This window comes from Schistocerca cancellata, chromosome 10 (assembly GCF_023864275.1).
Source record: "Schistocerca cancellata isolate TAMUIC-IGC-003103 chromosome 10, iqSchCanc2.1, whole genome shotgun sequence".
Classification (NCBI taxonomy): domain Eukaryota; kingdom Metazoa; phylum Arthropoda; class Insecta; order Orthoptera; family Acrididae; genus Schistocerca; species Schistocerca cancellata.
In genome coordinates, this window is record NC_064635.1 from 134,140,636 (window position 1) to 134,163,004 (window position 22,369).

Consider the following 22,369-nt stretch of genomic DNA (forward strand, 5'->3'; position numbering starts at 1 on the left):
TTGGAGTCCTCATCAAGTGGTATCTGATGATAAGCCTCTGACAGATCGATTTTCGAAAAATAGTGGCCTCCCGCCACGGCGGAGAACAATTCATCAGCACGAGGCAAAGGATAGGTGTCCACCACCAATTGGGAATTAATGGTGGCCTTAAAATCGCCACAAAGACGTAATTTTCCCGAGGGCTTCTTGACAATAACGAGGGGTGAAGCCCACTCACTGGAAGAAATGGGAAGAACGACCCCTAGGGCTGTCAGCCGGTCTAGCTCTTCCTTTACCTGAGGGCGGAGAGCCAAGGGGATCTGCCTCGCGCGTAGAAAACGCGGGCGAGCCGACGCCTTCAACGTTAAGTGAGCTTCAATATCTGAAACACGCCCCAGGCCCTCCTCAAAAACATCTGGAAAGTCTGAGATCAAAGATTCCAATGAGTGATAGGGAACGTCTTCGGAGACCAACTGTATGGTGTCAGCGATAGAAAAACCGAAAGCTTGAAAGGCATCCAGGCCAAAAAGGTTAGCGGAGCTCGCATCACTGACAACAATAAAAGTAATAGGCCGAGTGACTGATTTGTAAGTCACGTCGGTAGTGAATTGACCCAGTAGGGGAATGAACTGTTTACCATAACCGCGTAGACGCCGGTAAACGGGCGCCAACGGGGGCGATCCAAGGTCGGAATACGTTTGTGCATTCAACAACGAAACTGCCGCGCCCGTATCTACTTGCAGTTGTAACCGGCGCGACCGAACTGACACCTCGATAAAGAGTTTGCGTGCCGATGCGTCGGGAGCCTGGCCCGATGAAACTTCCTGAATGTCAACGTCCACGTCCTCTGTACTTGCTTCCTTCGATTCTTTTGAGGCTGAGCGGCAAACTTTAGCAATGTGGCCGTTTTTATTACATTTGCGACAAACGGCCCAACGCTGGGGGCACTTCGACCGATCGTGATGTATATAGCACGACGCACAGGATGGCAACAGGGGCCGGCGGCCGGAATTCTGTTTACGCGCCGCGCGGGAGCGGCCGTAACGGCCGGATTGTACCGCCCGCACGTCGTCCACCCCGGACACAGTGGACGCGGCCACGCCGCCCTGAACCTCCGCGACGTCGCACCACGCTTCCAGCTGTTGACCTGCTGCGTGAGAGACTTCATACGATTGAGCAATGGACAGGACTTCTTCGAGGGAAGGGTCTTCTAACTGCAGGGCCCGTTGCTGGACCTCCCTATCAGGGGCCGAACGAACAATGACGTCGCGTACCATAACATTGGCATACGACTCCCGCGACTGCTCCGTGACAAAATGACACTTGCGACTAAGACCGTGCAGGGTTGCGGCCCATGCCCGGTAAGACTGATGGGGCTGTTTCTTGCATTGATAGAACTCGACCCTAGCCGCCACAACATGCGTGCGGCGGCGATAATATGAAGACAGCAATGAACACAATGCGTCAAAAGACAAGGACGAGGGTTCCTGCAACGGCGCTAGCTGCCGCAAAACTTGATACAGCGAAGGAGATATCCAAGACAAGAAGAGAGCACGACATACCTCCGCATCGACAACATGAAACGCCTGGAAATGCTGCCGAAGGCGATGTTCATATGCGTCCCAATCCTCCGCCGTCTCGTCATACGGGGGAAAGGGAGGAGGGAACGGCGCCGGAGCAGACGGCGTGGAGAGCAACGCCGGAAGCACTTGTTTCATGGTGGCCATGAGCTCCGTCTGCTGCGCAACCAAAACCCGCACCAAATCCTCCATGCCGTGGAGAAACTGCGAAACCGGAACAACGACGCAACACGCGTAAGAACGACCCTACTCGTCGCCAATTGTGTAGTAACACTGTTCACGTTACGTCGCACTTCACTTAGCGTAGACCGAGACTGTGTCCTAGGCAGGCCCGATCTTGACTGACTGCGCACGGCCTGTCCTGCCGGAGTTGTTGTTGTTGTTGTTGTTCTTGTTGTTACGCCGGCAGAGGTCGCGTCCGAATTCTCGCGTGCCCTCTGGTGGACGGGACTCTACTGGCGGCGACTACCATTCGTGACGCGCCGTGCCAATGTGCGCCTCCCGCGATCTTTCTGGTGGCTACTACAATAATGGTAGTATTCAGACTGCTCCACAGCCTCACTAATGTTTCAAGCACACGAATGCAGCACTGCTAATTCAAGGGTGCAATAGCTGCAGCTAAGAAGAAATAGTAGGTTTGCACTGTCATAGACAATCGCGTCGAATACAGGAACTCGCAACCAGACGTCAGTACAGAAATTTTACCATCGGGACTGAAAAGTGGCCTGCCATATGAGATCTGAAACATGACGATTACAGCAATAAGATAGCAAAGAATAATATGTGGTAGTCCATCGTTGGCAAATTCGAAACAAATTTCACTAGCTTGTCCATAATAGAGAAAAACATAATCTGTAAGAAAAATAATGTTTATTTCCAACAAATAACAATAACACAGCAAATATTGTAGTAGCTACAATGCTATGCAAACTTGTATTTTAAGCAAACAAGCTCAGCTGCATAATTATCTCGATTTCAAATTCGAAGTATGTTTGTCATTTCCGTGCCCTTTTATTCGTGAAGTAATCAGCAAATGCTGTTCGGATGCATTTAGCAATATTTCCATATAGATAGCTGTGTGCTGGCATCTCATCCTTCAGTCCAGTAACATAAAGTGTGTCCTCAAACTTATATCCATCTCTGTCCCCAACAAAATAATGAAGAAGGTAGCAAGTTTCTATTGTAATTTGTGGCAAAACTTGTTGAAAATTTAATGAAATATCCTTCGCTTGTTAGTCAGAATTTTATACAATTTGATCAGAGTTTGCAGCGCCACTAATGTGCTGCAAATGTACCATTAAGGTGCGTTCGGAGTGCCACTTGCACTTGGTTGGACTGCCAGTGTCATTGGAAGCACTGCTCTCGAACTACTGAGCAGCACTACAAAGTTGACCCTGTGTGGAGCTAGTCTGAATGTGGCAAAATGTAAATTAAAGCAGATGAGTAGCAACACTGTACTGTGATGTTAAAAATCAGTATTAATGATGTGTGACTTGACACAGTCATGTAGATTAAGTGTCTAGTTATAACATTGCAAGTGATGTGAAATGGAATGGACGTGTGAAGTCAGATGCAGCTAAGGTGGCCACTGACTTGTGTGTATAGAGAGAACTCTGGGGAAGTGTAGCTCATCTCTAAAGAAGACTGTACAAACACATGTGCGACCAAGTTTGTAACTGTTTGCGTGGCATTGTGGTTTTTTTTATGCTATGCGTGGCAAAATGGCACCATCCAAAACCGGCAGCAAGGCAACTGTGGTGCATCACAGGCCATAGACGACAGTGGTGAATGACGACTGTGGAGATGTGTATGGATGAATAGATCCGCAACTGTTGAGCAACTGACTGCCCATATAAACCAAGGTGCTACCAACAGTGTCTCCTCAATGACTGTTCAGTAAACATGGCTGAGTATGGGCCTGAGTAGTAGGTGCCTGGATCGTGCACCCGTGGTGGCTGCTGTTTGTCAGTGATAAAGTATGGAATTTCCGTGCCAGTGCTGAACTGGACATCCACTGAATGGCAGTGGACAGCCTTTTCAGGTGAATTGCATTTTATCTTACACTGGACTGTAAGGGGTGAAACATCTGAAAGCAAACAAGGACGGAGTGTTATGTTCTGGGGAATGTTTCTGTGACATTCCGTGGATGATCTTGTCATCCTGGTAGGCACAGTAGATCAACACAAGCATGTTACTATCCTTGAAGACCATATCCACCCCTACATGTAATTTGTTTTCCCTTGGTACAGTGGTATCTACCACCAGGACAATGAATGTGTCATACAGCTATCAGGGTACATGAGTGTTTCGAAGAGGACAAGTATGAGTTTACCATACTTCCCTAGCCACCAAACTACTCAGATTTAAACCCAATTGAGAGTCCATAGGACCATCTTGGTCCAGCTGTTTGCACCGTGAATCCTCAGCTGAGAAAATCAGCACAGTTTGCCACGCGACTGGAGTCAGCATGGCTCCACATCCCTGTCAATACCTCCCAGAACCTAATTGACCCTCTTCCTGCATGTCTCGCAGCAGTCTGCGCAGTGAAAGGTGGTTATTCAGGCTATTGACAGGTGGTCACATTAATGTGACTGGATCGTGTATAATTTACCACAGTATATGGACTCGGAGATGTAAATTCCAATTAACATTAGTATTAACAACCTTTCAATTTTCCACTATTCAGGGCATAGCTAAACTGAGAAACTATGAGGGATTTTAGATTGAGTATTGAGGAATGAATTGAGGAGAGGAGCTTGTGTTCGAAAAGCTGCAGTGTGTCAAAGGTACAGAGGAAGCCGTCCGATGCCAGTCCACATTTGCTGTGAGGCGTGGATGGTAGCTCTGACCCCTCTGCAGTCACTGTGCTTAGCAGTCTCAGCAGTGGTGTACCTCAGGCTTTTTGCAGCCAATGCAATTGTCTACAATGAAATACTGCACAGCTATTCAGATTGATCTTGAAGTGATTTCAGATTAGTGCAGATTGTAGCTACATGCCTTAAGTGTACAGAAATTTAAAACTGCTCACTTTTCAACTCACAGAATGGTAGTACTGTATGTGAAAGCGAACAACCACACATTCTCGGTCACACATAAAGCTGGCAGCAGACTTTGGTTCCATTGTCAAGTAATAGGAAAGTGCGATCAATTTACAAAGCAGATTGCCTACGAAACACTCTTTTGACCCATCCCGGAAAGTTTCTCAAATATAGTGGACCCTTATCAGATAGGACTAACAGAGAATATTGGATGCATACAGAGGAGTTCATCGCAGATGGTCATAAGCTTGTCCGACCCACAGGAGAGCATCACAGAGGTGCCGAATAAACAGAACTGAGAGACACTTGAAGATAGCCACAGAATATCCCAAGAAAGCCTGCTTACAAAGTTTTGAGAATCAACTTTAAGTGATGAATTTAGGAACATTGTACAACCCCAACATATCGCTCATGTAGTGTTCGTGAGTACAAGATTAGAGTAATTATAGCACACACAGAAATGTTTAAACAATCTTCTCGTGTCCCATCTGTGAATGGAATGGGAAGGAGGCCTATAACTGGTACATTTAGATGTGTCCTCTGCCCTGCACTTCATAATGGTTTTCATAGGGTGGATGCAGTTGTAGAAGTTAAATAGTTTTATCACAAGGGGAGGAGGGATGGTGGCACTTGAGACGCAATTTAAGGTTGACTGACCTCTAGACCCTACCCCCCTCCCCAAACTCACTGAAATCACTGTAAGAAAGTTATTTTAATCTAACTACAGCATGGCATCCAATTCCTGATTCATCTGCTGCCTAACTTGTCTCTCAATAGCAATGCTAGATGTACTTCATCAGTTGTAGAAAGCTTGTATTTGTAGCTTATGCCATCGTTAATTAACTTAAATGGCCTGAATATGACAACAAAACTGAAAATGTGTTCTTGTATTTTAAGATGTAACTATCCTCCATGCTAATTTGTCTTCTTATAAAAACATGTATCTTTCTTTGCAGAATGAATTATCAAAGGTGATATCTGAAACAATTGAGAGGACATCAATGGTGTTTGAAGGTGTGAAAGGATATGCGAAATATTCTCAAGGTATTTGCCAAGTATCACGTCTGCTTTTATTCTATGATTAGATAGATGCAATTATGCGTTTCTCTTGTTGTTTGAAAATCAGGAAAAAAATTAAAGAAAGGTAGTTCTATAGCAGAAAATGCACAGATCAGACCAATACATTCTGAAAGAGAACTCCAAATTTGCAAAATAAAAGGACAGAAATTGTCGGCTTTTAAATTTGTCTACTGTTTATGTAAAAAGGAAGAAAGTCAAAGGACTGACAGAATAGTAAAAAACCATTCAGAAAGGTTAATAAGACAGATTTTTCCATTGTGGTGCTTAGGCAAGTCAAACAGTTTAAGGCAAGAGACAAGGCTCATTGATTTCTGAGGGCTTGTTGCCTTAATGTAAATACTCTCCCTCCCTCACTCCCCTCACTCTTCTTTTTGCCTCTACGCCTTCCTTCCTTCATTCCTCTGTCTTTCCTTGCCTCTGCCTTCTTAGAATGAAAAATTTGGTAGCTTTCTGTTTCATTTTCCTCTTAGCTTTGCCTCTGTGCTTGTCTTGGAAATGTACCATCTGAATAATTTCATTGTTATGTGCGCTATGTCATGAAACTTACCTACATATTTACCATTAGTAGACTGCTAAGCTGAACTTGTGGTGCAGGCACTACCGGGAAAAATCTTGGGACAATTCAGCTGCAAAAATATCATTTTAGAGAAATTTTCAAATTAAAAGTTCATTATTTACGTGTCCAAAATTTTAAATTTAATGAGTTCATGGAATTAAAAAATGAAAAATTGAAATCATTAAGTAGTCAACATGATTTATTAACGGTGCTGTGAACAGCAACATTTTGTAAAAAAAAGTCATTATTAGCTATTGATCTAAGTCCTTCAACAAAACAAAACACACATTCACACACAGGTAGCTCACCCACACATAGCCATGTCAATGTTTGCTAGTTCCTTACTCCCACTCCAGCCCTGCACACACCTGTCCCGCCAATGCACCCCCCCCCCCTCCTCTCTCTCTCTCTCTCTCTCTCTCTCTAACAACCAGATACAAAGGGTACCAGGAAAGTTTTGTATTACGGCTTTATTTATTTAATTTTTTTGAAGTAATTTCCGCAACATTGAATATATCTCTCCATCCTCCGAAACCAATCCCTAAATCTGTTCTCCAAAGTTTCTGTAGGGAGTAAGGCACACACGTTGTCCCAAGCCCTTAGGAGGTCCTCATCACTTGAAAACTGCACTCCTTTCAGCTTCATTTTCACATGCGGGAGCAGTGCAAAGTCAGAAGGAGCAAGGTCTGGACTGTAAGGAGGGTGCTCAACAAGTTTCGCTCATGTACCCTGCCAGTATTCGGTGCATGCTCTGTTGTGGCAAGCTGGAGCATTGTCGTGATGGAGGAACTGAGTGTTCATTCTCGACTTCAGTCACAGGTTCTTCAAAGACTGGATGGCTTCGGGCAGGCACTGCTCAGTGTACCACTTAGCTCTGACTGTCTTCTTTGTATCCAAAACAACACGCTCCACAATTCCACTCGATTTGAAAAAAAAAAACATAATAGTACAGCCAAGTCTTGTTACCTGTCACGGTGTTATTCACATTCTGGAATCTTAGAAAACATTTTTTAACATCTTCCGGCGCCAAGTCACACATAATGTCATCTGCTCTTCTGTCAGTCCATGCAGCACCCACAGACAACAAAGTTTCTTTACTCGCAAATGATCATGCAGAATCAAACAAATTGCTGGTGCATTTAGCCTAAGCTATCCTTTATCTGCTTATATGTCACTTGCCTGTCTTCGTCTAGCATTTTCCTCATAGCATCAATGTTTTCCTCCATAACTGATGGGTGTGGCCTTTCTGTTCTCTCAGCATCCTCCAGCGTGAAATTCCCTCTGTGGAATTTTCTGTAGCACCTGAATATAGTTGTACGATGTGGAGATACATCACTGAGTGCAAGAGTCATTTCATCAAAGCACTGGTCTATGTTTAAACCGCACATTAAGTTGTACATAAAACTGCACAAATCTCACTTCGTGGCCACGATGCCATAGCAAGCACTTCAGGCTAACGACTGCACCCCCAGACTTAGCACAATACTCAGAACACAGCAACAATCGGCCTCCGGTGACTTACTGTTGTGTCATATTGCAAAACTTTGCTAGTAGCCTTTGTATATTTTACTTATGTCTAATTCAAATAAAATACAGGTCATCAGCCTTGAAACCAAACTCTGAAATAATCCTTACAGACAGTTAACTTTCGCCTGTACTTTGTACTACTTCAAATATCTTCATAACGGGTGTAATAGTGATGTTGATAAATTTTTGAAATTATGTCCAATAGGCAGTAGAACAATGGTTATGCCAAAAATATTTGTATAAAAATATGCTCGTATTTTAAAAAGAAGCATTTTTTACTCTACTTTGGAATTTCCCTCTAAAATGCTGACGGTGGTCATATGACCTCGCTACAATGTCACTATTCGATAAGCTATCGGACACTGTGGATCTTAAGACATCTTTCACATTTCTCACAATATATCATAATCTCAGAAAGGCTTTCCTCAGCCTCAGAACCTTTATAATCTGTACTAGGTGAAGTGCCACCTGTTTGACTGAGCACCAGTAGGAATTTGACATCAGGAATTGCTGGATTTGAAAGGTGTATGCCGACTTAATTCCTCTCAGCTGTCTGTTAATAAATACAACTGAAAATTCCATACGAAATAATTACATCTACATCTTTTATGATTGTAAGAAGCCCCACACCATGGTATGAAAGTGGACACCTTTCTTGTATTTTAAATTTTTGTGGCATGAGCACCTAAGCTGTGGGTTAGATATTGTATGCATAAATAGGGCCCTGCCAGGACTTCTATATCTGCTTCCATATTCTGCAAATCACTGTGAAGTGCATAGAAGAGAGTACGTCCCATTGTACCAGTTATTAGAATTCCTTCCCGTTCAAAGTGGTGCAAAGTTTGGCAACTTGCTTTGTATGTTTAAAAATGTAAAATTGTGCACTTTGCGTATATGAAAAAACGTAGTACCCTATGACTATAATATCACTGAGTCACTGTTGGAATTGACCCACTCATACATGGGAAAAAGATTGTTTAAATGACTCTGTGCATGCTGAAATTAGTCTTATTTTGTCCTCAAATCCCCATCTGAGTGATATGTAGAAGGTTGTCATATGTTCCTAGTGTTGTCATTTAAAGCCAGTTCTCAAAACTTTGTTAATAGGCTTTCTCGGAACAGTTAAAGATTGTCAGTTCAGTTACTTCAGTGTCTCTGTGACACTCTCCCACAGCTTAAACAAGCCTGTGACCATTTGTGCTACCCTTCTCTGTATACGTTCAATATCAAGTTAGTCGTGTTTGGTACGGGTCTCTCACACTCGAGCAATAGTGTAGGATGGATCGCACGAGTGATCTGTAAGTGACATCCTCTGTTGACCGATTGCATTTGCCCAGTATTCAAACGATAAACCAGAGTCTACCGCCTGTTTTACCCATGACTGAGCCTATGTGATCATTCCATTCCATTTCATATCCGTACAGTGTGTTACATCTAGGAATTGTATGAGTGGGTCAATTCCAACAGTGACTCAGTGATATTATAGTCATAGGGTACTACGTTTTTACATATTGTGAAGTGCACAATTTTACATTTCTGAACATATAAAGCAAGTTGCAAACTTTGCACCACTTTGAAATCTTATTAAGGTCTAACTGAATATTTATGCAGCTTCTTTCAGACAGTATTTCATTAAAGATAGTTGCATCATCTGCAAAAAGTCTGAAGTTACTCTTAATATTGTCTGTAAGGTCATTAACATACAACACAACATGTAAGGGTCTCAATCCAGTCAAAAATTTCACTCTGTACCCAGTACGATCACACTTTTGACTTTAAGTGTAGATGTGGTACTGAGTTGAATGCTTTTTGGAAATGAAGTAGTACTGCACCTATGTGACTGACTCAATCCAAAGCTTTCATTATGTCATGTGAGAAAAATGTGAAGCGGGTTTTGCACAATTGATATTTTCAGAATCTACACTTGTTGGCACGGAGGTGGTCATTCTGTCCGAGATACCTTGCATTATGTTTGAGCTCAGAATACGTTCTAAGGTTCTCCGACAAGTCAGTGTCGAGGATATTGGACGATATACATGTGGATCATTTCTACAACCCTTCTTGTAAAAGAGTGTGACCTATGCTTTCATTCAACTACTCGACACTGTTTTCAGTTCGAGGGAGCTAACAAAGATCTTGGGATATGCTACATACCTGTCTGTCACTAAAACCTTCACCCCAGAAAAGTTGCAGAAGCTGTAATGGTGGCAGTGTAAGGCAACATTCATTGACTGAACATGACTGTGAGTACCCTGCAAAGATTATCAAATGGTTTCAGTTTTGGCACTCCTTCTTTTTTCACCTCTGTTTGATTACGTGAAGCTATTATACACAAAATTGTCACATTGGTAGCCTTTGTGCTGTAGAGGAAAAGTACCCTAGGGGCGGTGCCCTCGCCGTGGACTTCAGCCATAGGTGGGCTCTCCATCAGAACAAGTCAACATGTAGGTGTGTGGGAGTTCAGCAGAAGTGGTAACGTTTTGTGGTGGTGGTGGTGGTGGTAGTGGTAGTGGTAGTGGTAGTGGTAGTGGTGGTGGCGGCAGTGTGTGTTGTAGTTGTTGCTTCTAATATAGAGTGCTGTTAGATACATATAACAATAGTTTGACCATATAATATAATTAATGAAAAATCTGCTCATCAAATGGTGGCAGGAAAAAACACATGTAAATTAAGTAAATGTGCAAGCTTTTGGAGATAGTGGCTCCTTCTTCAGGCAGAAGGGCTGGTGAAGTTTAGGGTACAGAGAGAATTAGGAAAAGTTGCCCAGATGTTTTATCACTAATCTCTGTATTGTTGATTTCCCTATCTTCCACCTTTTTAAGTTCCTAGATTTTCAAGTCTTGCCTGGTTCAGTCCCCAACAGTCAGTCTTTCCTTCCATCCCAGCTGGTAGCATAATTATTAGTTAGGATAAATGGGCACAGACAGAGGATGTATTCTGGCAACACACAATAAATATCCTGTTGCAGAGCATGTTCTAAAACATGACAGTTGTAACATAGTTGCCTGTTTCACAACACGTGACACCCCCTGTAGATACTCTCCCGACACCATTCCTCAGAACTACACAGGTTGGAATTGGCAGTACAACTTGTTCTTCATTCTTTCCATTCACCTGACCCTAATTTCTGTTAATTTATTCTGGCGCAACCTTTCCTTTCAGTAGTTATTTCTTTCTTTGTTCCCATTTAGTTTTCTATATCTTTTATATTCTGACATGTCTATTTTTCCCTGTCCCCCACCTTGAATGTCTACTGGTAAGATGGGATGGGAAGGAAATACTGACACAATTCGACTGTTAAGAAAATGGAAACAATGTATCAACAAACTTACTCTGTTGGAAACCTGAAAGCTTAATATTAATCACAGAAACACTTAACTTGGAAAATTCACCAGCATCTAAGACAATTAGTCATGAAAGCCTTCATTATATGTTGTCGTCATCATCATCATCATCATCATCATAGCCATCATCACTGTCTGTTTCGATAACCAGTGGTGTGATGCGGGTTTCCATTCATGTTGCTTTCCACCTATCCTTGTCCTTAAGCTGCAACCTGTATCAACAATCTGACTTATCACCCGTGCCTAGGTCTCCACTATTGGGAGATGACAGATAGGTGCGGCTACTCATATGCTGTTCGACAGGTGACGCTATGCTGAGTGGTGCGAGTGTCAACACAGTTTTAGCATAACTTGTGAGGATGTAGTGTGTGCAGCTCTCTGTTTGCTGAGCCGCTGACACGTTGACCTCTGCTATTGGTGCGATACGAGTGCCCTGAAGTATCCTGGCTGTCATATTGATGGCAGACAGTCTGAAGGGTTACTGGGAGTGGCTTTACCTGGATGGGCGTCTGTTTCTGGCTGGAAAATGGTGTTAGGGTGCTGCGATGATACAAACTCGGAGGCTGAAAATTATTTGAAAGCTGCCACATAAGTAAAATTTGTATTACTAAATATACAGAATAAGCACATGGAAGAGAGAAACGACACGAGGAAGCACGTCTGAACACTCACTCTGTAGATATAATAGTACCCTAAATGTTAATGATGAAAGATGTGAATGTACATTTTATTAATAAAAATCATTAATTCCTAAAAGCCGCAAGTGATCATAACAAATTAAGTGTCAAATTTATACATTTGAGTGGTGTCTGTTTTATCATACATGTCTGGCAGAACAGACGTCACTCGAATACACTGATGAGCCAGAACATGACCATCTCCTTAACAGCTTGTTTGTCTGTCTTTGGAATGAAATACATGACTCATCCTGCGTATCAGGGAAACATCAGTTTGGTGGTAGGTTTGTGGAGGTACGGGGCATGAGATGTTGACATGCAGGTCAAGTAAATAAGGAGCCACTGATTTGTGTTCGCGGTGTTGCACCTGATAGCGACCCAGATGGGGTCTATAGGATTTACACCAGATGAATGTGGTCACCAGGACATCAACATGAGTTCACCTCAAACCACTGTAGCACAGTTCTGTCTCCAAGACACAAGCGATTATACTGCTGAAAGATGACATTTTGGGAAAGACATAAAGCATGAAGGGATGCAGGTGGTTCACAGCTGGGGGCGTGCCTTTGATTACTACCACAGGTCCCATGCAAGAGCAGAACAATGTCTTGCATAGCATAACACTGCTCGCACCAGCCTGCGTCAGTGGCGCACTGCACATTTTGAGCTGCCATTCACCTCAATGATCGCTTTTGTGGAGATGAGCATTGACCTAGTGTAGCAAAAATGTGATTCACCTGAAGAGCTAACATGCTTCCATTGACTGACAGTCAAATCCCGATGGTATTGTGCCCGAGGCAACCATAATTCACGATGTTGTTGTGTCAACATGTGAACACGTAGGGGTGGTCTGCTGTGGAGCTCCCTGCTCGACAATGTACGATGGATGGTATTCTCCAAAACACTTGTGCTTGTACCAGTATTGTGCTCTTTTGGCAGAGATGCCACAAATCACCAAATAACTTACTTTAAGAGCAGACAATTCACTGAACCCAATGTTCTGTGAAGAGTTGTGGATGTCCAAATATTTAGTGCCTAGTGGTAGTTTCACCATCCTCCTACCCCTTTCTGTAGGTGCTCATGACAGTAGCACACGAACATTCGACCACTTTCACCATTTTCAAGATACTCGTTCACAGGCTCTGCACAATAATAACCTGTGCATTGTCAAAGTCGCTTATCTCAATGTATTTCCCCATTTGCAGCCCATATCTTCGCTAGGGTGATTCCCTATCTGTGTCTGCCCCACTAACATACATCAAATAGTACAGTAAACTTGAAACTCAGTGATGTACTGACCTTATACAATCTTGTAAATATAGTGAACTCTGACACCAGAGTGACGGATACATGTTCCACCAGAATAGATTATTCTATAATCAACAAAGATGTTATAGATAAGGTAAATTACAGTAACTTAGATTTTCTTTATTCTGACCACTTCTGTCAGGTGATAGAGTACATAAATTCAGTTATGCCTAAAATAACAAAAATTGTGCTATAGAAACTAATGCTGAATACCTCAAATATTAATGCTCTTAAAGACAAACTAGCCTATGAGAAATGGGATTCTGTGTACCAGGTAAAAGGGTTGGATGAGAAATGGAATGAATTCTACTCAACCCTACTGCATCATTATGAATATAGTTGTCCAGTCAGAGAAATCCAGAAGGTAGTTAAACACTGTCAAAATGGAAGTAATCCTAGACTAAAACTCCCACCAAATCTGATTAGGCTCAGACAGCAAGTACATGATCCAAACCAGCTTTATAAAGCTACTGCTATGCAGGTTTTCAAGGAAAAATACAATAGGGCCTAGCAAACTTTTAAAACTGAAATTGTTAACCTAAGGAAGCAGATTAATGGCAAAACAATAGAACAGTCTGACAACATAAGCAAAGCATCTTGGAAGTTGATTGACAAATACCGAAAAGGTCCCAACAAGATGAACATGGAACCACTCAGCATAAGACATGATGGTAACATTATAAAAAACCCAGATACTATATTTAATATTTTTAATAACTACTATATTTCTGACGAACAATCAACCCATATTATAGATTCACAGGTAGAGACCCGATGCCATCTCACCCAGTGTACCGAATTTGAATTTGTGGAAGTGAATGAGTAGGAGGTTCGCAGAGCAACATACATGCTAAAGAGAAAATTTTCATCTGGATGGGATTGCGTATCCAGTGCTATTACTAAAGTGCCCTTAAAAGAAATCTCTAGACCTCTTACTCGCCAGATTAATTGCAGTATTAGAGAAAACATGTATCCAATGGTTCTAAAAATGAGTGTAGTGAAACCAGTGTATAAAAAGGGAAGTAAGGAAGATGTCTCCAACTATAGACCAATATCATTAATTCCCACTTTTAGTAAGATATTTGAAAGCATTATCCTTTCTCAGCTAAGTGCCTTTTTCACAAAACATAAACTGCTTGTAGATTCGTAGCATGGCTTCAGAAAAGAGCTAAGTACAACCACAGCAGTAACACAGTTCATCCATGAAGTTTACTGTCTGTTGGACCAGAAGATGCAGACTACAGGTATATTTTTAGACCTGACTAGAGCATTTGATATGGTTAACCACAGGGTACTTCTTAAAAAACTAAAATCTTATAATATTGGGGATCAAGCCATGAATCTTCTAACCACATACCTGCTGAATCGTAAGCTAAGCACTCAATTGTCATACAAACTAGATAATAAAATCGTGAACACCCAGTCCACCAGTGAACCTGTATTACAAGGTGTACTACAGGGCTCAATCCTTGGACCCTTTCTCTTCCTTATATGTATATTAACGACATTGCACAACCAATTAACTCCTATATTGTAAGCTATGAAGATTACACATCAGTCTTATTCCATGGGAGTGAATCTAATGAGCTAGAATCTCTTGCCACTAGTGGTATAACAGAAGTAACAAAATACTTCAATGATCAGGGACTCAAGGTGATTAGTTTAGATTAATACTTGTTCCATAGATCATGAATACGACACTTCATAATGATGTGGAACGTGTCACGTTAATAAAAGATGTCTGTACAAGATATTAAATTACACAAAATATTGCATGACACTAATGTTTAAGTTGGTTTTTTTCCCTTCCCTTAATTTATATCTAAAAATTCAGCCAAAGAGTAGAAGGAGTTGTCATCTAGAAATTCTTTTAATTTATTTTTAATGTTGTTTGGCTATCTGTCAGGCTTTTGATGCTGTTTGGTAGGTGACCAAAGACTTTTGTGGCAGCATAATTTACCCCTTTCTGTGCCAAAGTCAGATTTAACCCTGCATAGTGAAGATCATCCTTTCTCCTGGTGTTATAGCTATGCATATGAATGTCACAAAATCTCAACTTCTGACATTTAAAATGGGCAGTTCTCACCACAACAATATGAACAGTGTGTGCAATATCTCTGCAACAGAAAATGGTAACTGTAAATTCCTGGGTGTGGATGTTGATGAAAATTTGCGGTGGACATACCACATTAATTTCGTATACGGAAAAGTCAGTAGTGCCATATATCTCCTCAGCCAGCTTGCAAAGATAGTTCCTAGCCAAGCACTGAAATTAGTATATTATGGAACACTTTACCCCGTTCTGGATTGCGGAATTGAACTATGGGGCTGTGCAGCTGATGTGCATTTAAAAAGAATACTACTACTACTACTACTACCTACTACTACTACTACTACTACTACTACTACTACTACAGAAAAGAGCAATAAGACATATACATGGGATGGGACATAGAGATTCATCATGAAGTTTTTGTGCAGCACAAATATCTGACAATATATTCTCTGTACATCTTCAAAATAGTTGTAGAACAAAGTGTAACTATTTCCGTAACAGAACAATGTTAAAAATGACTGATAGAAGTCCATATATCAATGGTTTGATTTGGTATAACAAGCTACCAAACGCTCTAAGAACGTACACAGGAAATGTTTTTAAAACAAAATTAAAATCTTTTCTAATAGAAATATGTTTATAGTTTTTCAACGAATTTTAAGATAGTGATTGTAACATGAGGCATTAGCATATCACTTGTAATGTGATAAATGTAAAAATAGGCATAAGAAGCAACAGCTACAGAATATAGTGTATTTTATAAGTGTAAAAATAACCATAGTATTAAGTCTGACATTTACAAAAGCCATCCACGCAAAGAAAAAGTAAATAAATAAATTTGTTACTGCATCACGTGCCCACGTCACCATTGGGCAACATCCGACATAACTGTGAGCAGAGGTCATAATGTTTTGGCTGTATATACATTCCTCTAAGGGCACAATGTCTCCTTGACATTTGTTTCAGTGCAGATCCACTAGTATAATCTGAACTCCTACTATGGGAATCAATAAATTGCGAGTGGAGGTTTAATGGATGAGGGAGGCTGCATTGCAGCGGGTGAGAAGTTGAGAATTTGAGTTGGATGGAGAGCATGTTCAGATGGCTGATATGGTTAAGGGAAACATTTTAGAGAAACAAAACATCTGGATTAGAATCCTGGTCTCTCAAAAATTTTCAACTTTCTTCATTGCATAACCATAATGCACTGTGTAGCTGGAAGTCATGAATTCCCGCCATTCCTTCCCCTTTCTTTCCCCATCCTCTATTTCATATAAGTGTCAACTGATAGTATTTGAACAGCACTATAAGAAAACAGCTTCCGAATTTTCATTAAAGTAGTACAGATTGAGCAACGAGCTGAAATGTTGATTCAGAGGGTTAAAAATGCATTTTAGAGCAAAATAAATTATATAACAATAAGTTATATAACAGTAACTATCTGTGGATATTTGATTCTCATTAGGATTGAAATAGAGATAGTAGTAAGTAAAACTAATCTATACAGTGCCACTGAATAAGATGCAGAAAACTCAAAAACTGAAGACCCTAGGAAAAAATTAATGGTACCAAGGAAATGCAGATTAAATTCTAGCCCTACTTAATGTATAATACTTACAGGTGCAATAAGTTTAATGTAAGTTTTATTCATTGTAAACTTTGTGTGCAACCTATGAGAAACATTACACTAATTTTTATTTTTTTTTTTTTTTAATGAGTAGACAATGAAACTGGTATTTTTAACAACTCAAAGAAATCCGCTGACAAGTTTGAACCACATAATGTTTATATGTGTAGTTTTTATAGTAATATTTGCAGTATGTGTAATTTTGTGGTTTTATGATGTCTATATAAGGGCAGCGGCCATATTGTTCTGGGGCAGTTCACTTTGAGAGATTGGTGAATGAAGATGTGTGGACTGATGAGCAGCATGTCAATTTCAGTTAAAATATTTAAAATTATGTGGGCAACAAGTCTAGGGAATTGTAGAATTACTGCTGGAGTTCGGGAATGTGGAGAATTTTTTTCACAGTTCTACTCGTGGACTATTACTCTGAACGGCAGTGTCGTGATATGTGAAATTTGAGCATGGGTTTGTGGACTGTGTAAAGTTATCTGCAGCCAACTCTGATATTTAACTTTGAACAGCAACTTGGAGATTCGGACAGTAGAGCATTCTTATTAGAAGTCACGATGCAGTCTGCATTATATTCCCTGTTAAGAAAGGATTCAGTAAACATTTTCATGTCTAAACAGTACCAAGCTAATGGTAAGGACTGTTATTCATGCTGTCAGTTGTAATCCTGCCTATAATTTAATCAAGTTGTAAGAAGCTAACAGAACAGTGACAGGATAATGTGACAGTTGTGTGGCCATCCCTTAGAAATGTACAAAGCCAATGAATTTTGAAAATCAGTCATGTATTTAGTTAAACCTTTTCGTATTGCGGCATTGTGCAATTAGAAAGATTTTAGTGCAATGCACTATGATCATTTCCTTCCTCCTGTACCCTCAACTGAAATTTTTACCAATAACTCACTTCTCAATGTGTGACCGATCTTTCTGTCTCTTTTTATTCATCTTTAGGTAATTTTCCTCATCGATTTGTCGGAGAGCGCCTTCTTTACTCTCTCGATCGATCCACCTAATCTTCCACAGTCTCCATTTTAAAGGCTTCTAATCATTTCGTACTTTTCTTCCATATTGTGCAAGTTTTGCATTTGTACAGAGGTGGACTCTGAACATAGTTTTTCATGAACGTTTTTCTGGTGTCAGTGTTTATACTTTTGGGTGTTAGTTACTGGCTCTTGTTGTAGAAAATGCTTTTGTCACGTATGATTCTTGCAACCTTCCTTCTTCACCTGTTCTATCTCAGAGTGAGCAAAACCCATCTGACACTTGCCCAAAATTAACATTTACATTATTCCAGCAGGTCTAAGAAGTTCACAATCACTCCAAAGCCTACTAAGCAAACCAATGATTGGGTATTCTTGTCAGTGTTTGTACAGCCTATCATGTTCTGCTCAGGCAGTGAGGTCCGTGTTTGAGAGATCAGTTGAGAATAAAGTAAGAAGGTTGTGCTGTGAAGCCATTAATTACAAGAATGAAGCAAGATTGCTTAGCAGAATAAGGAATCCTGTTGTTGTAACTGATTATTTATGATTGATTATTTATTGTTGTAGTCTTTAGTCCAAAGACTGATCTGATGCAGCTCTCCACACTAGCCTACCCTGTGCAAGCCTCTTCATATATGCGTAACTGCTGTACCGTACACCCATTTGAACCTGCTTACCGCAGTCAAGTGTTTGACTCCCTCTAAAATTATGTACTCCCGACTCTCTCTCCTATTACCAAAACGATGATTCCTTGACATTTCAGGGTGTGCCCTATCAACCAATCCCTTCTTGTAGCCAAGCTGTGCCATACATTTCTTTTTTCTCCAGTTTGACTCAGTACCTCCTCATAAGTTCTCCAGTCTATCCACCTGACCTTCAGCATTCTTCTGTAGTATCACATTTTAAAACCTTCTGTTCTCTTCTTGTCTGAACTGCTTATCATTCACATTTCGTTTCCATACAGGGCTACACTCCAGACAAATAGCTTCAGAAAATACTTCGAAACACTTACATTTTTATTTGATGTTAATAAATTTCCCTTTTATTAAAAATAATTTTCTTGCTAATGCCAGTCTGCATTTTATGTCATCCTACTTCAGTTGTTGTCACTTGTTTTGCTGTCCAAAGAATGAAATTCCTCTTACTTTTAGTGTCTCATTTCCAAATATAATTCCTTTAACATCACCTGATGTAACTCGACTACACTCTATTGTCCTTGTTTCGCCTTTGTTGGTGTTCATTTTATAATCTCTTTTTCAAGATCCTATCCGTTACATTCACTTGTTTTTCCATACTCTTTGCCATCTCTGGCAGAATTGAAATGTCATTAACAACCTCAAGGTTTTAGTTTCTTCTCCTTGAACTTCTCTTTCCAATTTTTTCTTTAGTTTCTGTCACAACTTGGTCAATATACACACTGATTCAATAAGATGCAAGTGTATTTGTGAATTAGTATTGGATTCAAATAAAAACCTTAGTGATTTTGCCTTTGCTGTATTACTGTATAATTTTTTTCAACAGAGATTTCTACACCAGCTCCACCGTTAGCAACTGCAGAAGAGTTAAGTGAACTGAATCTCTATGATCCAAACATCTTGCAGTTTGATGATGTTGCAACAAAGTCCTCCATTGCAGCAGGAATACATGACAAGAAGACAGTTTTAACTGATGAGAAGGTAAGGAATAAATAAATAAATAAAAACTGTCAAAGTAATAACCCAAGCACAATGACAGAAATTGCTAGAAATTTCAAATTTGACAAACTTATGTGAACATGAAGCCGTTTGTTGCAATAATGGATACTGATGACATGTTCTCCCTGTGTGGTTGATATTCACAATGTTTCATTGCCTAATTAAATCACCTTCTTCAGGTACTGTGAGTCCTGCTGTTATATCTATTTACTGCCTAAACTCAAACCAGACTGTCAACAATTGTCGGGCTCACGTCGCTACTAATAGCAGAGTTCAACTTCGACGCCCACTCACCTGCTGCGGTCTCGGATGGCCCTTTGTTTTTCGAGGTCCACACTAATATTCCATGAATGCACATTCTTTAAGTGCTTCCCAGCTCTGATGGATATGATGGCCAGTGAGATCTTAATAAATTGAATGCCAGAATGTGAGCCTTGTTTAAACTGAAACCTCACAGAATGTCAGTGTGGGCTGTGAAATATGAAGGAGCATCAAAGGACATAGTGGGCAGTGGAAATCATATTCACAATCCACTGTAAAAGTGTGGTGTGATATCAACAGTAGTTCAGTAGTGTTGGAGTCCAGGCAGCTAGTACACACAACAGCAGAATTCACAGCACCTCAAGAAGATAATTGGATCGGTCAATGAAATATTGTCCACAAAACAGAGACAGCAACTCAGCTCAACAACTTAATTAGTTGCCATTTGTATGTGTATTATATGTTTATGTGTTACGAGAGTAGTTGTTAGGTTTTTCATAATCGCACTATTTATTCTTAGGGGGCAGCAGAATTCCGTTATTCGTATTCAGTATTATTTGACTTGTGCGCTTACTAAAAGTGTTGTCGGAGCTTACGTTCTGTGCTGTGTATCATTATTTCTGCGTTGAAAATTGTACGAAATTGTGTAGGTAGTGAAATTCAGGTAAAATGGCTTGTAGACGTAACTTACCAAACTTGGAAATTGAAGGCCTCGCGACTAGTGACCCAGAACTGGATGCTCTCTCAGGCAAAAATGACTAGTTTTCCAAAGACAATTAGCAGTTTTTATTTGATATTTAGTAAAGCAGTTGGTGAAAAAGAAGTTTATCTAGTTAAAGATGCAAGTCGAGCATCTGAAGGTGCAAGTGCAGATAGAATCGCAGCATGTCATTTTCTCGGGAAACTGCCACGGACAGAAAGAAGACAAACCCAACTGGAAGCAGTAAGTGTGTTGGGAATGAGAGAAGACTGTGGCAGAGGCAGCAAGAAAAAGACTTCAGGCAACACTGAAGACCATGTCACAAAGATCTTTGAGTTCCTGAGTGCTTCAAAAAATTTTGTCCCTCAATGACTATTTTTAGTATTAAACAGGCAGTACTTTGCTGATGTTCTGCAGATATATTTGCAGAATGAAAAGCATATTTCCTTTCTAATGATACTGTTGTGTGCTATAAATCACTGACTAAAAATTTAGTTATATCAGTATGAAAAGAGTAGATCAATACTCACCATAAAGAGGAGAAGAGGTGCAGACAGGCACAATGAAAAACATTGCTAAATATTTAAGCTTTTGGACAAAACATCCTTCTGAAATAGAACCCCCCCCCCCCCCCCCCTGCTCTCTCTCTCTCTCTCTCTCTCTCTCTCTCTCTCTCTCTCTCTCTCTCACACACACACACACACACAAACAGGGACACATTCACAAATCACACTCACAAGGCCACTATCTCCGGGTGCTGGCGCACGACTGTGACAATGACTGTCTGATGTGAGCAGCAATCTACTGGGGTGGGTGGTGAGGGTGAGGAAGTAGCAGGGGCCCGGAGGGGGGGAGAGAGCAGGGTAGGTGTCGGGAAGATGATGTGGGAGTGTGCAGGATGTGTTGGGAACAATATGAGCTGCTAGATTGCTAGATGCAGAGTCAGGAGACTGTTGGGAGGGGGGGAAGAAATAAGTAGAGAAGGCCCAAAGACAGCTGCCTCCACTCCCCATTTCTGTCCATTTCATGTTGTTATTCTCTCCCATAGTTTCCACTGTTCGTTTAAAATTCAGTTAACATTTTCTAAATTGTAAAAGCGACAAAAATCTGCTTCACTGTAAAACACATTATCCCTAAGTGGTGTGTTTGACATTGTGTGACAGATGCCTCCAATTCCATAAACTACCCCCCCCCCCCCTCCCCCATTGCGAATGATGGGAATGTTTTGCATCCAAGGAAAAAACAGGAGATTGTTTAAAGTAGTATGCTTTGAATTACATCAAAAAGTTCATGTGTACCTTACTAGTGAATCACATGTATCCATTTCTAAAGATGAAAGAGGTAAGCTCAAACCGACACAATTTCTAATGGATAAGAACATTAGCAAATTAGTATTAAAAAATTTAAAGTATAGTAAATATGCCCAGTATCCTAATATTGACTACACTGTGCACGCATTCGGCTCCAGTGTGTTAATAAAAATCAGTGATTCAGTAATTACTTTTACATACTATATTGACAAAAATGGGAAGTGGAATGTAAGTGACACTTTGACTGAATGCCACCAATGTGACATTGCAGTATTACCGTATCTGCGGAAAGTTGTATGGTGATTAAAATTTTGTCATTATATGAGCTGATTTTTCAGTACAGGAAAAAGCTATTCCTGTAGTTGAAGAGTGGTGGATACTGAATGTTTCTTAACATTACTGAAACTCTTCAGGTAGACGTGACAACACAGCATGCACAGTGCTTGTGCACATGCCAACTTATCTCTATCTTTGAGACTTTGAGAAAGACATAGTCATTGGCATGAGGGACGTGGGAGCACCGTACCAACAGATCGCAAAGACAGTCGGTTGGAGTGTAACGACTGCAGAATGAGTGGACTCGGGACAACAGTGTGGCAAGGAGAGTAGGCACAGGTCCTTCCAGAAGACCTACACTGGGAGAT

At 40.8% G+C, this 22,369-nt stretch overlaps 1 protein-coding gene across 1 annotated transcript in view; it reads left to right on the forward strand.

The window, feature by feature from the left end:
• Nucleotides 1–22,369, forward strand: part of LOC126106596 (atypical kinase COQ8B, mitochondrial) — a 155,281-nt gene that overhangs the window by 20,627 nt on the left and 112,285 nt on the right. The window contains exons 2-3 of the mRNA XM_049912940.1: nucleotides 5,554–5,641; nucleotides 19,282–19,436. Of these exons, the coding sequence (XP_049768897.1) occupies nucleotides 5,554–5,641; nucleotides 19,282–19,436 (243 nt within the window). The remainder of the gene's footprint in view (nucleotides 1–5,553; nucleotides 5,642–19,281; nucleotides 19,437–22,369) is intronic.